The sequence below is a fragment of the Neltuma alba genome, unplaced genomic scaffold (genome assembly GCF_004799145.2).
Source record: "Neltuma alba isolate B1F8T4 unplaced genomic scaffold, ASM479914v2 tig00006416_pilon, whole genome shotgun sequence".
Classification (NCBI taxonomy): domain Eukaryota; kingdom Viridiplantae; phylum Streptophyta; class Magnoliopsida; order Fabales; family Fabaceae; genus Neltuma; species Neltuma alba.
In genome coordinates, this window is record NW_021634456.1 from 13,665 (window position 1) to 26,363 (window position 12,699).

General features: G+C 39.7%; 4 protein-coding genes across 5 annotated transcripts; 1 reads left to right on the plus strand and 3 right to left on the minus strand.

Moving 5' to 3' along the window:
* Nucleotides 1-835: 835 nt before the first annotated feature.
* Nucleotides 836-1,216, minus strand: LOC114750290 (uncharacterized). The gene has a single exon (XM_028938863.1). The coding sequence runs from the start codon at nucleotides 1,214-1,216 to the stop codon at nucleotides 836-838; it is 381 nt and encodes a 126-aa protein (XP_028794696.1).
* A 2,997-nt stretch (nucleotides 1,217-4,213) lies between these two features.
* LOC114750291 (uncharacterized) lies at nucleotides 4,214-5,149 on the minus strand. Its single transcript, XM_028938864.1, has 2 exons — nucleotides 4,857-5,149; nucleotides 4,214-4,750 (listed from the first exon to the last, which is right to left on the minus strand). Exons 1-2 carry the CDS (start codon nucleotides 5,031-5,033, stop codon nucleotides 4,214-4,216), a joined length of 714 nt encoding a protein of 237 aa, XP_028794697.1. The 5' UTR covers nucleotides 5,034-5,149.
* Nucleotides 5,150-5,506: 357 nt separating this feature from the next.
* LOC114750287 (GATA transcription factor 16-like) lies at nucleotides 5,507-6,160 on the minus strand. The gene is made up of 2 exons (XM_028938860.1): nucleotides 5,819-6,160; nucleotides 5,507-5,729 (listed from the first exon to the last, which is right to left on the minus strand). Exons 1-2 carry the CDS (start codon nucleotides 5,933-5,935, stop codon nucleotides 5,508-5,510), a joined length of 339 nt encoding a protein of 112 aa, XP_028794693.1. The 5' UTR covers nucleotides 5,936-6,160; the 3' UTR covers nucleotide 5,507.
* A 1,487-nt stretch (nucleotides 6,161-7,647) lies between these two features.
* Nucleotides 7,648-11,521, plus strand: LOC114750288 (probable N-succinyldiaminopimelate aminotransferase DapC). Of its 2 annotated transcripts, XM_028938861.1 has the most exons (9): nucleotides 7,650-7,879; nucleotides 8,054-8,184; nucleotides 8,299-8,384; nucleotides 8,526-8,620; nucleotides 9,244-9,340; nucleotides 9,689-9,803; nucleotides 9,918-10,072; nucleotides 10,293-10,418; nucleotides 11,124-11,521. In XM_028938861.1, exons 1-9 carry the CDS (start codon nucleotides 7,698-7,700, stop codon nucleotides 11,337-11,339), a joined length of 1,203 nt encoding a protein of 400 aa, XP_028794694.1. In that variant the 5' UTR covers nucleotides 7,650-7,697; the 3' UTR covers nucleotides 11,340-11,521. The 2 variants fall into 2 exon arrangements, with proteins under 2 accessions (XP_028794695.1, XP_028794694.1); XM_028938862.1 differs by lacking the exon at nucleotides 10,293-10,418 and having other exon boundaries at nucleotides 7,648-7,879.
* Nucleotides 11,522-12,699: the final 1,178 nt, after the last annotated feature.

Genomic DNA, 12,699 nt, shown 5'->3' on the forward strand with positions numbered 1-12,699 from the left:
TAAATTAATGAGATACAATATAATTGGCAGATAGTTGTGTGACTCACTGTCAGTCAGGGGATTGTGTTTTTTTTTTAAGGTTATCGTGCCCTCTATTTGGGCTGCATCCCAAACTTCCAAGTGATGGGCCTTTGTCTCAACGACTAGAACAAAGGCATGAGAAAAGGTTCGGCCTTTTAACACGCGCTTATCCAGAATTGACCCCATCAAATCAGAGATTAAAGCACAAATTCTCACTCATAAGTGCACGGGGCGCATCATAATCATACAAGGCACAATTTTAAACTCCTAATTTACACGAAACGTACAAGGGCAGCATGTTCATTGATTAACCAGGTGCCTAACTTTTTACGGCTTGCATGAAATTGGGAAACATGTTCATTCTTTATTTTATGATATTCTTGGCATTCGTTAGAAATGTGTGTTTTAAATAAGATGGTGTGATGGATTATATAATAGTGCAGTGTACGCGCCACCGGAGACGATCTGTTCGTCAAGAACTTGTCGTCTGAAACGAGTAAGCTCAGCCCTGTCCAAGCAAACAAGGCTGAAAAGGCAATTAAATCATCCCCCTCTCTCACTAATCTCTGGAAAAAGCTTCTCGTATATTATTGACCTGAACAGCTGGGGAAAAAGAAAAATGAGCCGGCCGGAAATAGGAAAATTGCTGACTTAAAGATGCCCAATGCCAGACAAAAGTAAGATGGTCTTGATTTCTTGTGTGGATTATTACAGAGAATTAAATAATATGTGAGTGTGTGTGCGTGCGTGCGTGTGTGTGTGTGAGAGAGAGAGAGAGAGCATATATATTTCAGGTGGAGAAGAGAGCGGAGATTTAGTTAGGCGGAGGGAGAGGGGGAGCAGGGCGGTGGGGCGACGCCACGAGGAGGGAGTTGTAGATGTGAAGGATCATGTTGCGATCATACTCCTTGACGGAGGTCTTGCCGAAGGCTACCACGGCGTCGGCTCCGGTCATTCCCCTCACTCCCGACGTTGCCAATCCCATCATCATCCTCGTGTAGGCGTCTCTCAGCCACAGCACCATCTTCTTAGCCCTCCCTGAGATTCTGGTGATTCGGACCTTGGGGCCCGCCCTCATCCTCCAGAATCGCCCGCCCCACACCTTCCTCCTCCTCCTCCCATTCAACCTCTGGTACCTTCTCCTGCTCCAGTAGTCCCTCCATCCCTTTACCACGCTCCCACAAACGCCTTTCATGCGTGGCTTTTTGCCCCCAGCAGGTCGAGTTGAGGTTAATTGGGTGTGTATTTATATGGCTTAAAATTACAGAAACAGCTGGTGTGGGCGAGCATTGAATGAGGGGGAGGCGTGTAGGTAAGGATTTCGGTCTCCGTGATGAGTGGGAGTCTTGACGTCCTCTCTTGGTTGGCATGGTGATTTAATTTATGGCCCATTCGGCTCCCAATGTTGACGATGTTCTTGAACAAGTCACTCGGTACTCAAGGCTCATAAATAAACAAGGAGAATCTATTCAGATGCAGGAGGGCCACCGAGGGATGGACGCAGATAATTAATAAAGGTTGGCAGAGGAAATACGAGCATTACTTGGGAGCTGTTGGTGGTTGTGTGTGGTTTGACTATGGCGAGTGACACAGGCAATCAGATAAGTGGAAGAATCCTCGAATTGGATAGGGATTTATGAAGCTTCGAGTGTAGCCTTGGCCTCTTTTCATTTTGGGTGGGTGGGCATCCATTCCGTTCACGGCTGTTCAATGAGTTAGGTATCAAGTGCCTCCACAAATTAACTCCTCTACTCATCAATTGGAATTGGTCATTGCTGCTTAACTTTCCAATGGATTCACGTCGCCCCCGCTATTTATTCTCTCTTGCACGCTTATATAATTAACATATACTACATCAGTTGGGTTCGTGTCTCTCTCACACCTCCCTTTCTCCAACTTTATCTCCTGCCCACTCACTCTCCATTTTAACTAAACTGTCCGTCCTTTGTTGATGGTTGACTAATTAAAACGTTTTAAGCAATGATTAAAGAACCGGACCGGACCGGACGGTCGGACCGGTTGAACCGTCACCCGGACTCGTTAACGGCTCGGTTTGTACCAAAAAACCGTTTACATAGTTGAGCCGGATTAGACCGGAGTTGAGCCGTTATTAAGCCGGAAACCGGAGTTGGACCAGGAACCGGAACGGTTTTCAGAAAACCGGACGGTTTTTTAGCCTGATTGAAAAAATACTAAAATTTTTTTAAAAAATAGAAGAAAAATAAAAAAATTGATCCCCTTAAATATCCTAATATATTTTTAGACTATTTATAACCATATAGTATTATTTCATTGAAAATTTCATATATTGTGATGTTAAAATCGTAAGTCGCTAGTCTTTTTGTTTCGATATTTGGTCTATCTTTTAAAAAAAATATTTTGATTTGAATGAATTGATAATTTGTAATATCATTAAATATTTTAAACATACATAAATTTAAATATATAAGGTTTTAGTCCATTTTCAATGATTTCATTATAATTTTAGATTATTTAAATGCATTTCAAAATTATTTAATAATTTGATATTTTTCATATATACTCATTATATGTATATAATATTGTTTTAAATTAATTATTGCGTCATCGGTCCGACCGAACGGTCTGACCGATCCGACCGATTGAACCATAACCCGTTGATCTTTCCGGTTCGACTTCCGGTCCGGCTTTTAAAACATTGTTGTGATGTTAAAATCGTAAGTCGCTAGTCTTTTTGTTTCGATATTTGGTCTATCTTTTAAAAAAAATATTTTGATTTGAATGAATTGATAATTTGTAATATCATTAAATATTTTAAACATACATAAATTTAAATATATAAGGTTTTAGTCCATTTTCAATGATTTCATTATAATTTTAGATTATTTAAATGCATTTCAAAATTATTTAATAATTTGATATTTTTCATATATACTCATTATATGTATATAATATTGTTTTAAATTAATTATTGCGTCATCGGTCCGACCGAACGGTCTGACCGATCCGACCGATTGAACCATAACCCGTTGATCTTTCCGGTTCGACTTCCGGTCCGGCTTTTAAAACATTGGTTTTAAGGAGCATTTTGTAGTTGAGAGTGGAGTTACTGATACTATATAATTATACACCGGGTTTGCAACAAGAGCAGCAAACAACATTCATGAACTTTTGTAATTAAGGTCTTTCTAAAGCATATGTTTGGTCCCTAACATACGTTCCAGAAATTCTCGAGATTATTATTCGTAATTTTTTTTTTTTAAAGCCGAAAAGTCGTTTGTCTGTCCTGTAATGGTTGACATTGAGGATGAAAGATCAGGCGGGCGGTGTGCAGATGGGAAGGGTGAAAGGGACCTAATTCTAAACCAGCGATCTTCATAAATGCTGCTCTTTCTGGTTCCATGCTTCCCTCTATGTCCTTAGCCTCTCCCTTCGATTTCAGGCTTCCTTGCACTCACATGATCTTTGGAACTAACCACCGTGACTCCCCGACTGCGTGCTCACCCGTCACCATCACGACACTTGTCATCTCAGTAACATATATCGCAACAACACAGCACACGACGGTGAAATACCCAGCCACGTCCAGGTGATTCGCATTCAATTTAACAAAAATGGAGGATGCGTATTGCATCCATTCCTTCTTCACCCCCCCCCCCCAAAAAAAACCCACAAAAGGCCAACGATGGATTAATTTATAATGTTGTATTCAGTCTTGGGCTTAGTTGTTCTCAGATCCACTTGTCTGTGACTCGGATGTCCAATTGGTAGACCCATTGAATCGCACGTGATTTGGGCTGGTCTTCAGCTTCCACATATGTCTTAGTCGAAACTGTCCAGTTTATATGCAAGCTCATGCTATGGTACCCTACCCACACACACACACAAAAAATAAAAAAACAGACAGAGAGAGAGGAGTAATTTTTTACTTTTAATAAAAAGAAAGAATATATGACGTGTTCGCCGGCAAAACATGGCGAAAGGCTTCTCCGGTCAATCCGCGCACTTCCCTGCCAACTGTTTGTGGCACTTCAATAACTGCGAATAACTTAATTGTTCATCAAGATAATTCTGCCCCCAGAACCAGAAGATAAAAGCACTCAATATGCTGGTAAAAAAAAAAAAAGGAAAAAAAAAAGCACTCAATATGAGAAGTAAAATTCCATATTAAAACCAAGGACATCTATACATCCATTGGAGCACTCCATCATCCTCAAAAGTCTTCGCCCCGAAGAGTCCTAAGAACCCTTGAATGGGGTGCATCGGGGTCACCACGCATAGCATTCTGTCTCCATATCTCTGTAGCCCTCCTGAGCGCCTCCTCCGCCGTGTCCAGCTGCTCCGGCAGCCAACCAATCACATCCCTACCTGCTCCAGAGTTGGCGGTCCCATCCGTCGCCCGCGCAAACGGCTTCCGGGAATCTGCGAACTCTAATTCCGACAAGGGTGACGCTTTGTGATGTTTATAGTATTCTCTTTCATCCTCCAGCTTTTCCGCCCTGTTCCTCTCATCCTTTCCACTGTCCTTCGGCCAGGGGCTTCCATCGAGACCCGCACAGCTCGCGTCTTCAGAGGCTTTGGATCCCTGCTTCCGCTTTCGCTGAAACGTTGGATCCAATCGCTGGTTCACCCCGTTACTCTTCAGTTTTGCCGAAGATTCATACGGAGATTTGGGAGTTTCGAGAAACTCGTCTTCTTTGGGTTTGTGCTCTGTTTCCGCAAATTTGGTATTTCTTGAGCTCTTAATCCCCTGCAATACTCATAGACACATTTAACATCAGAGTCTCAGCGCACAATGGAAAAGGTAGAAAAAAATTGAAGCAATCACGTTGATAGGAAATGAATCAAATGGTTACTTGGGGTTCTCCTTTGTGAACCGCAGGGCCGGCTTCTCGTTCACCGGAATGAATGGCTGGGTCGGCGGTCTGACCGCTAGAGGCAGCGCAAAATCGTCGCTGGAGATTACGACGATAGACTGCAGACAACATACGAATTGAAGTCCTAGCTGTCGTGTCCAATAACCTTGACTGCATGTCGTTGCTTTCTGAATTGTTCTGCTTTCAAGACTCTTAAAATTGGACTGGATAGCATGCGATAGTATGCGAAGTGATAAAGCCCGGATGACTTAGAAATAGGGCGCGAGGTACTTTCTCGAGTGTACTGGACGCGTGTCTGAAACGTTTGACGTGGCAACGTCTCTGTCGTCACGGTGTACTTGCGTGCCGGCTTCCCATTGGTCAAGGACCCCTCTAGAAAAACAGAGCAGAAGGCGGTGCGCTTGTGCTCTTCTTTTTGGTGATAGAAGAACATTGAAGAAAACTCTAGCGAAAGGAAAGGCAGTGGTTTTCACTATAGTAACTACAGTTAGAGTATGCCGCATACTTGAAATTATTCTATTTTATTTTATTTTGGCCAACCAGATACGAAAGAATCAAAAGAAGAGCATTTAACGATCTACACCGCATGAAATGGATAAATAAATATATGAATTTGTTTCTTGTTGGGTTCTAGTGTCGCTCTGGTGGGTAGGTAGAGCCACAAGAAAGAGCCATCAGTGATATGGCGGCTTCTTCTTCCTCTCTTAACTTCATCTGCCTTCCAATCGGCATGCGCTGCTTCATGACTCTACCATTCGGAGTCCTCTTCTTGCGTTTTTGTGGCACTGCACTACTCAGCCCTCGAAGAGCCATTCCTTTTCTGAATCGTAATCCGCATGCATTGCACAGAGACTGGAAATAACGTGAAAAATAAAATCAGAAAGAAGTGATCATTCGAAAAATATAGAATAATTAGAGCGACGGAACCGTTGATGGCGTACCCTTGGCCCATCTGGACCCGCCCTCCATAGTGGGGTAGTCCTTGTGTGGCAATCCCTGCAGATCTTCTCTGCTTCAACGTCCACTACCTTCGGCTTCCATCTTCTACCCTGTTTCATAATCTGTAGTTTCGAACCGATGGAAATAATCAATCTTGAAGGACCGTGGCTCCAATGCTTTTTCCTCTTAATTTCTATGTGTTGATACTCCACCCAACAGAAACTCAGTGGGGGATAGGAGGGGTGGCATCTACGGGTGATTCAGTTCGTGAATTATGATGGGGCACTTTTCTGTTAATCAGGGGGTGACGTTGATATATATAGTGGGAGTAATAGAGAGAGCCAGAATCTTATGGAGCAGGTGCTAAGGTGTCCAATTAGATGAATCCAAATTTTGTTTTAAGAAACAAACAAATATAAAAGCAGCCAGTGAGATGTGGATGTGACAGAAGACAAAGCCCGACCCAAATAATCTATAGTCCATATGCACCAAACAACTTAAAGCAATTTCTTGTAATGGCCGATCGGTTTTAAGACCAGTTATCGTCTAATAGAGCCCAAATGAACAACTGGAAATAACCAAAACCCCCACACGCCGCAAAAGGATAGCTCCCCATAAATACATCAACAGTTATCAGATAATTTAGCTGTAGAAGGAAAATCGCAGGGAAAAAACTATAAAAATGCTGCATGAGTTACTGTGAAAGGGAAAATATGTATTTCCTCTAAAGAAGGAGGGAAGATCCAAACTGGGCAAAAGAGAAATCCAGCGCGGCAAACACCAGCATTTAAACGTCGCATGAAATGAGACAGAAATACGGCAATAAGTTAGATTTAGTATTTCTAAAGCAACCCTCCGCTGCAAGAGAGTCCGCCCGTGAACTGGTGTGTCTCCCGGACTCCCACCCCGATCTCTTCATTCTGCATTAAAACAGAGCATGTGCTTTGCTTGGCTGAAGAATCAGAACCTATGTGATATATCGGTACATCGGTATATCGGCTTACGCCTTGACTGAAGCTATTTACAGAGCATTGCTTGTCTCAGACAGGGCCCACTTCCCAAAGAAAACTCTCCCTGGATTGGCTTGCTCTTATATTGACGATTTGGCATGGCCTTTTTTTCCCCCCCTTGGTGGCTGTTTTTTTTAAAAAAAAATTTGTTTGATAATAAAAATTATATTTCATCCCATCAAATTTAATATCATACAAAAATTGCCTGGTGAATTAGATAGAAGCAGGATGGCCGGGCGACAATACGGAGCGAGCTCTGGTTTGTCTGCTTTACCTTTTGGGTCGATAGTAAGATATTGATAATAGCTTGCCTTTTTCAAGCTAACTGTCCTGTAGTTGCGCTTGATTTTATATTACTCCTCCGGTCCTAATTATAAGACCCAATTGACTTATTTGAGGAGATTAAGGAAGTAAGTTAAGTTGGTTATTTATAATAAATAAGTGTTGTTATTCCTAAAATATCCTTGCTAATTAAGTATATTGGCTAAAACTATCATTATTAGAAGGATTATCTTGGAAAAAAATACATAAATATAAGAGAGAAAATAGATTGGGTCTTATAATTAGAACCAAATAAAAAGTCAAATTGGATCTTATAATAAGGATCGGAGGAGTAATTAACTAATTGTTTAGAGGAAAAAAGTCGCTGCTTTGTGGTTTGTCAGTATAATTTTTTTGGGCACCCATAGTTTTAAGTTGTAATGACGAGGGCCCGATGGCTGTGTCAACGTAATGAAAAATATAAAATAACAAAAAAATATTTGGATTTTCTCGTGACAAGTACACATACGGATGCTTATAAAAGTAGCGGTGGAAAGAAGACGACAGCATAAGGAAACAGCACAGGCCCTGGGGAGGATAAGGTACGAAAATGGAAAGGAAGCTGTCCCGCTCTGCAAAGAAGCTTGCGTCGTCTCCTATTCAAGAACTGTCATACCTTGCTCAGAGAAGCAACGCCATCAACCTCGCCGAGGGCTTTCCCGACTTCCCCGCTCCTTCCCATATAAAAAATGCTGCCATTTCCGCCATTGTTTCTGACTTCAACCAGTACAGGTGGATTTTCTGGAACTGTTGAAGTATTAAGCAAACATCTTGCTTACAATTATAAACGAAGTTACATCCAGCTAGTTTAGAATTTAGATTGCATGTGTGCTCGTTCATTTTGGATCCACACCTTGCTTTTCAGTTTTTCCGAACTTTGACAGATTTCACTGTTTCTAATTTGAGACATGTGCAAGGAATATGTGATCACCTTGCAAAGATAGTCAAGGAAATGCATGGTTTAGACATCAACCCTCTTACTGACGTGGCTATTTGTTGTGGTCAAACTGAAGCGTTCGCTGCAGCAATTTTTGCAAGTGTGTATTTTTTATTTGCTTCCTAAGCATCAAGACATGAGTTGATTAGATACTTTGGCCCCTTTTTCTTTAGTCCACCTCATCATTTTTCATCCTGTATTCCAATTAAAACAGTAATTGACCCGGGTGATGAGGTCATTGTGTTCGACCCTTCTTATGAAACTTATGAAGCTGGCATTCTTTTAGCTGGGGGAGTCCCGGTAAGATTTCAATCCATTTGGCAGCTATCATAAAGCCTGCAGTCTGGTGTTGCAGCTTCCCGTTTTGAACTGGCCGGTTTGAAACTTTGATTATATATCTATTTGTCTATTTGTTTTTGGTGAACTTTATGGGCATCACAGGTACACGTGCCACTTGACCCGCCTCAATGGACCATGGATCCAACCAAATTCCTGAACTCATTTACTGAAAGAACGAAAGCCATCGTGTTGAACAGGTTGGAAATTCCTTTAACTATATTCAACCTTAGATAGACTTTCATCCTCATCATAGAAGCCTCAAACTGGCTCTTTTAAGAATGAGACTGAGAGAATAGTGATTGAGTGAATCAAAATCCTGTCTCACGCCTAAACTGTAAAGACACATAATTTTTCCAGGTTTTTAGCAATGTGAACGTTAGAGTTGTGTCTTAAAATCCTTTCTATGTATTCTGCTGGCAAATTCATCATTCAGTCTTTCTTAATTTTTCATCTTCAAGAAAATGAAATCCGATTAGTTCTGATATGCTGTAATCGTTTGAGGCTAGTTGCAAACTTGCAATTCTTGGAGGAGTTTGGTGTGCTTTTAATGTGTTTGTTTCCCGTTTTGATGTTTTGCTCTTGCTTAAGTCTTCTTTTTCCGAAGTGTGTAAAGCACCTGAGAATAGACTGTAGTTGTAATGTTAACAAAAGATAATGAAAAGTTTCTTGGCTTCAAGGTGTTGAGCCGTAGGAAAACAACCCATATAAGATATTTTAAATTGATCAAAACTTGTCAGCATCATTGTGAACGTGAATGTTAAGAGGATGTGCTTATCCTCAGATTATGGTTTATGCCAATGCTAACATAAATTTCAAACAGCCCTCACAATCCAACTGGCAAAGTTTTCACAAGAGGCGAGCTAGAGGCTATTGCTGGAGCATGCTGCAGCCGAAATTGTTTGGCTGTAACAGATGAAGTATGATGCTCCTTTTCCTTATGCTGGTGGAACTTCAATTTGAGGGTTTCAGCAAGAAATTGTCTGGTGATATACAATGATTACTCATGTTCCATATGAATCTCCTGATAGTAATGCGGTCAAGTATAACACGAGGAAATATGCCTCGTAGCACAAATTTTTATTGTAGAGAGTAGAGACAAAGCGTTTGTGTCAAGTTATGGTGATGTGTGTTCATTCTATTATCAACATCCCAATTTTAACTTTGCATTGGCTTCCTTGCCTCATTCTTTCTTTATTGAATTGCTAGATAAGGAAAATTTATCTGGCTAACATGTACATAATGTTTTCTCCTGGTACTTTATGCAGGTATATGAGCATATAACATATGACAACGCAAAGCACATTTCCCTTGCCTCATTTTCAGGGATGCAAGAACGGACTGTTATAACCTCTTCTTTATCTAAAACTTATAGTGTCACAGGTTAATGCTGCATGAAACCAAACTGTACCTGCAATATATTCTTTTTAAAAACAAAATCACGAGTTTTTTTTAATGAGAATAACATAATTTTATTGACGGTCGAGCATCAAACAGGTTGGAGGGTTGGATGGGCTATTGCCCCGGCATTCATTGCATCTGCAATCAGAAATATTCATATCAGAACCACGGATTCTGCTCCTGCACCTTTCCAGGAAGCCGCTCTGACTGCTTTGAGTAGCCGCCCTGAGTACTTTGAGTCAATGAGAAAAGTAAGAGACCAAGATATGATTATTGTTCTTATAAATCATTAAATATGACCATGTTCCAAACAACTAGAATTTACATCATAATACAACATGAATTGTTTAGGGTCTGACGAAGATTTGTTCTGTTCACAATTTGTGAATAATGAGTCTTGCAATAGATTCTACAACCATATCGTTTCTATCTTTGTCATTCATCTTTTTGTGTTTCTTACTTTGTACTCAGGATTATGAATCAAAACGAGATTATATCATTAATTTGCTTGCTAGAGTTGGTTTAAAGATACAGTTTAAGCCTCAAGGTGCTTTCTTTTTATTTGCTGAGCTTCCTGACGATTACCCCCATTCTGATGTATGTGCATTCTCTGCTCTCCTGGTAAAATTAGTTTGAGAAATATTTAAACTACTATGGCCTGTTTGGGTGACCCTCAAAACCATGGTTTGGGAGGCAAAACCATGGTTTTGGTGAGACATCACCCAAACAGCATCAATTTTGGGCCAATAATCTGAAACCATGGTTTGGGCCGAAACCATGGTTTTGGAATCCAAAACCATGGTTTCAGGAAAAGTGAATTCATTCTGCTTCTGGCTCAAATTGGAGAGATGATTGTGCCTGTCAGAGTAGATCTCAATAATAATATGACTTTAACATTTCTCAATTATTTTTTTATAAACATATTTAACCTTATATCTTATAAACATATATATACATATTAATTATTTATTAATTACATTATCTTATGTATTATTAATTATGTTGGTAAAAAATATATTATTAACAATTTTATTCCTTCAAATTAAAATATATCATAAAATTTATCTTTTATATAATTATCATATTAACTTATGTTTTTTTTAGTAATTTGTATATATAAAAAGTACTTTTGATAACAACTATCCAAACACTCTCACTTCTCAGAATCACTTTTTTACAAAATCTATTCTTCACATAATCTATTTTTCCCAGAATCTATTCTCCAAAAGCTATTCTTCAAACCATGGTTTGGTTTCATCCAAACACACCATGATCTACTTTTAAAGTTTTCTTGGTTTTTAGGTAGAATTTGTTAAGAAACTAATAGTAGAAGCAGGGGTGGTGGCTGTACCAGGACAAGGATTTTTTCATCCCAACTCAGAAGCTTCTAACCAAGATCGTAATTACCAGAAGAGATACATCAGGTTTGCTTTTTGTAAGAACAGTGCCACTTTATCTGCTGTTGCAGAAAGATTTGGTAAGATTTTAGATGCTGGGGGACTTAGTGTACTTCATTGAATTGGTTGAAGAGATATTTGATGATAGGGTGGCACAAGTTAGATGGAGGACATGAGTGTGTAACTATAACTTATGACTGATCAAGGTTCCTCCTTCGATGTAAGATAATATTTACTAAAAGACCATGTGCAGTAAACAAGTGTTTGTCGAGGGGTAAACCGGTCTCTGGAATTTTTGTTTTAGTCCATATCGTGGGGCCCTTTTCAAGTTTTCATCCACAAGAAAGGCATTTGTTTATATAAAAAAACAAAACAAAATTATATGCACATGATTACGTATGCATTTTTTGGTTGTAGACATGTTCCATTGAAACAAGCATCATATTCCATTTCTAAACCTTTTACTATAAGCCTGTCGGTGATTTTTGTTGATGATCAATCGTCTCAGAACCACTTAAAATCGTGTCAGAACTACTTAAAATGGCAACTGGGCCGGTTAATTAGCATACAGTCGAGTTTAAATTCTACTAATTACTTCTTACATCCCTTGCGTGTTAGATTAAAATGCTTGAATAGAAATCTTTGTGTGAAATTCAACCAGAGAGAAGAGAGAAGGAGTTCAGTTATATGATTGTGGTTATGAGATCAAAGTAGGCTTCGAATTGCAGAAAATGTAATCCACATAGCATTGTTTCAAAGTCACGCAATCACTCCCCCCCCCCCCCAATCTTATCCTTCACTTTTTATGTTACTTAAAATGCTACTGGACTGCGACAAGTCGAGGGTGTCCAACTAGGAAGTCATTTTCCAAAGAATTTTTAAAGGTGAAATTTGGAAATTTGTTTTTAATTATCTGTGTTTGAATTTTACTTTAATGATATGAAAAATACGCTTCCATTGAACTTTCCAGTAATGGCAGGATGTTTAAATCTATTCTCTAGATCTTGAAATGGCATATAACTTGTAAAAGAAAAGGCAACACAAGCTTCTGATCAGTGTGCTACTAAAATAAGATTTGATAATAAATGAACGTGTTCGCATGAGATGAGGGAATTGGTATATTATGTTTCTTGTGGCGGAAGTGAATCCAAAAAAAGAAACAAATGAGCTGGTAAAGAACCCTAGGGAGTAGGGATCTAGTAGCTGATCCCTTTTGTTTCAGTCTTTCAACATCTTTAAATCTAGCTTGTCACTCATATTTGATCATTACGCCCAATCCACTTCCTTTTTCCTCTTTTTCACGCACTATATAAGACCAGCCGGCTGTCTACTTGCTGCAATGCCATTTGCTTCTGCATTGTCGTCAGAAAAATGGCAAGTGAGAAAGGCAATGTGGAGTTCTCAGACACCGCAGGTTTCAACGGCCAAGACGTTCCCGTTCAACAATCATCAGACAAAAGATACCATGAGAATTGCCACCT

Coding starts and splice junctions, on each gene's coding strand:
- LOC114750290 (XM_028938863.1), bottom strand. CDS start 1,216: ATGAAAGGCGTTTGTGGGAGCGTGGTAAAGGGATGGAGGGACTACTGG.
- LOC114750291 (XM_028938864.1), bottom strand. CDS start 5,033: ATGCAGTCAAGGTTATTGGACACGACAGCTAGGACTTCAATTCGTATG. Junction 4,751..4,856: donor TTCACAAAGGAGAACCCCAA/GTAACCATTTGA, acceptor TGAGTATTGCAG/GGGATTAAGAGCTCAAGAAA.
- LOC114750287 (XM_028938860.1), bottom strand. CDS start 5,935: ATGAAACAGGGTAGAAGATGGAAGCCGAAGGTAGTGGACGTTGAAGCA. Junction 5,730..5,818: donor CGGGTCCAGATGGGCCAAGG/GTACGCCATCAA, acceptor CGTTATTTCCAG/TCTCTGTGCAATGCATGCGG.
- LOC114750288 (XM_028938861.1), top strand. CDS start 7,698: ATGGAAAGGAAGCTGTCCCGCTCTGCAAAGAAGCTTGCGTCGTCTCCT. Junction 8,185..8,298: donor CGCTGCAGCAATTTTTGCAA/GTGTGTATTTTT, acceptor CAATTAAAACAG/TAATTGACCCGGGTGATGAG. Junction 9,804..9,917: donor TAAAACTTATAGTGTCACAG/GTTAATGCTGCA, acceptor AGCATCAAACAG/GTTGGAGGGTTGGATGGGCT.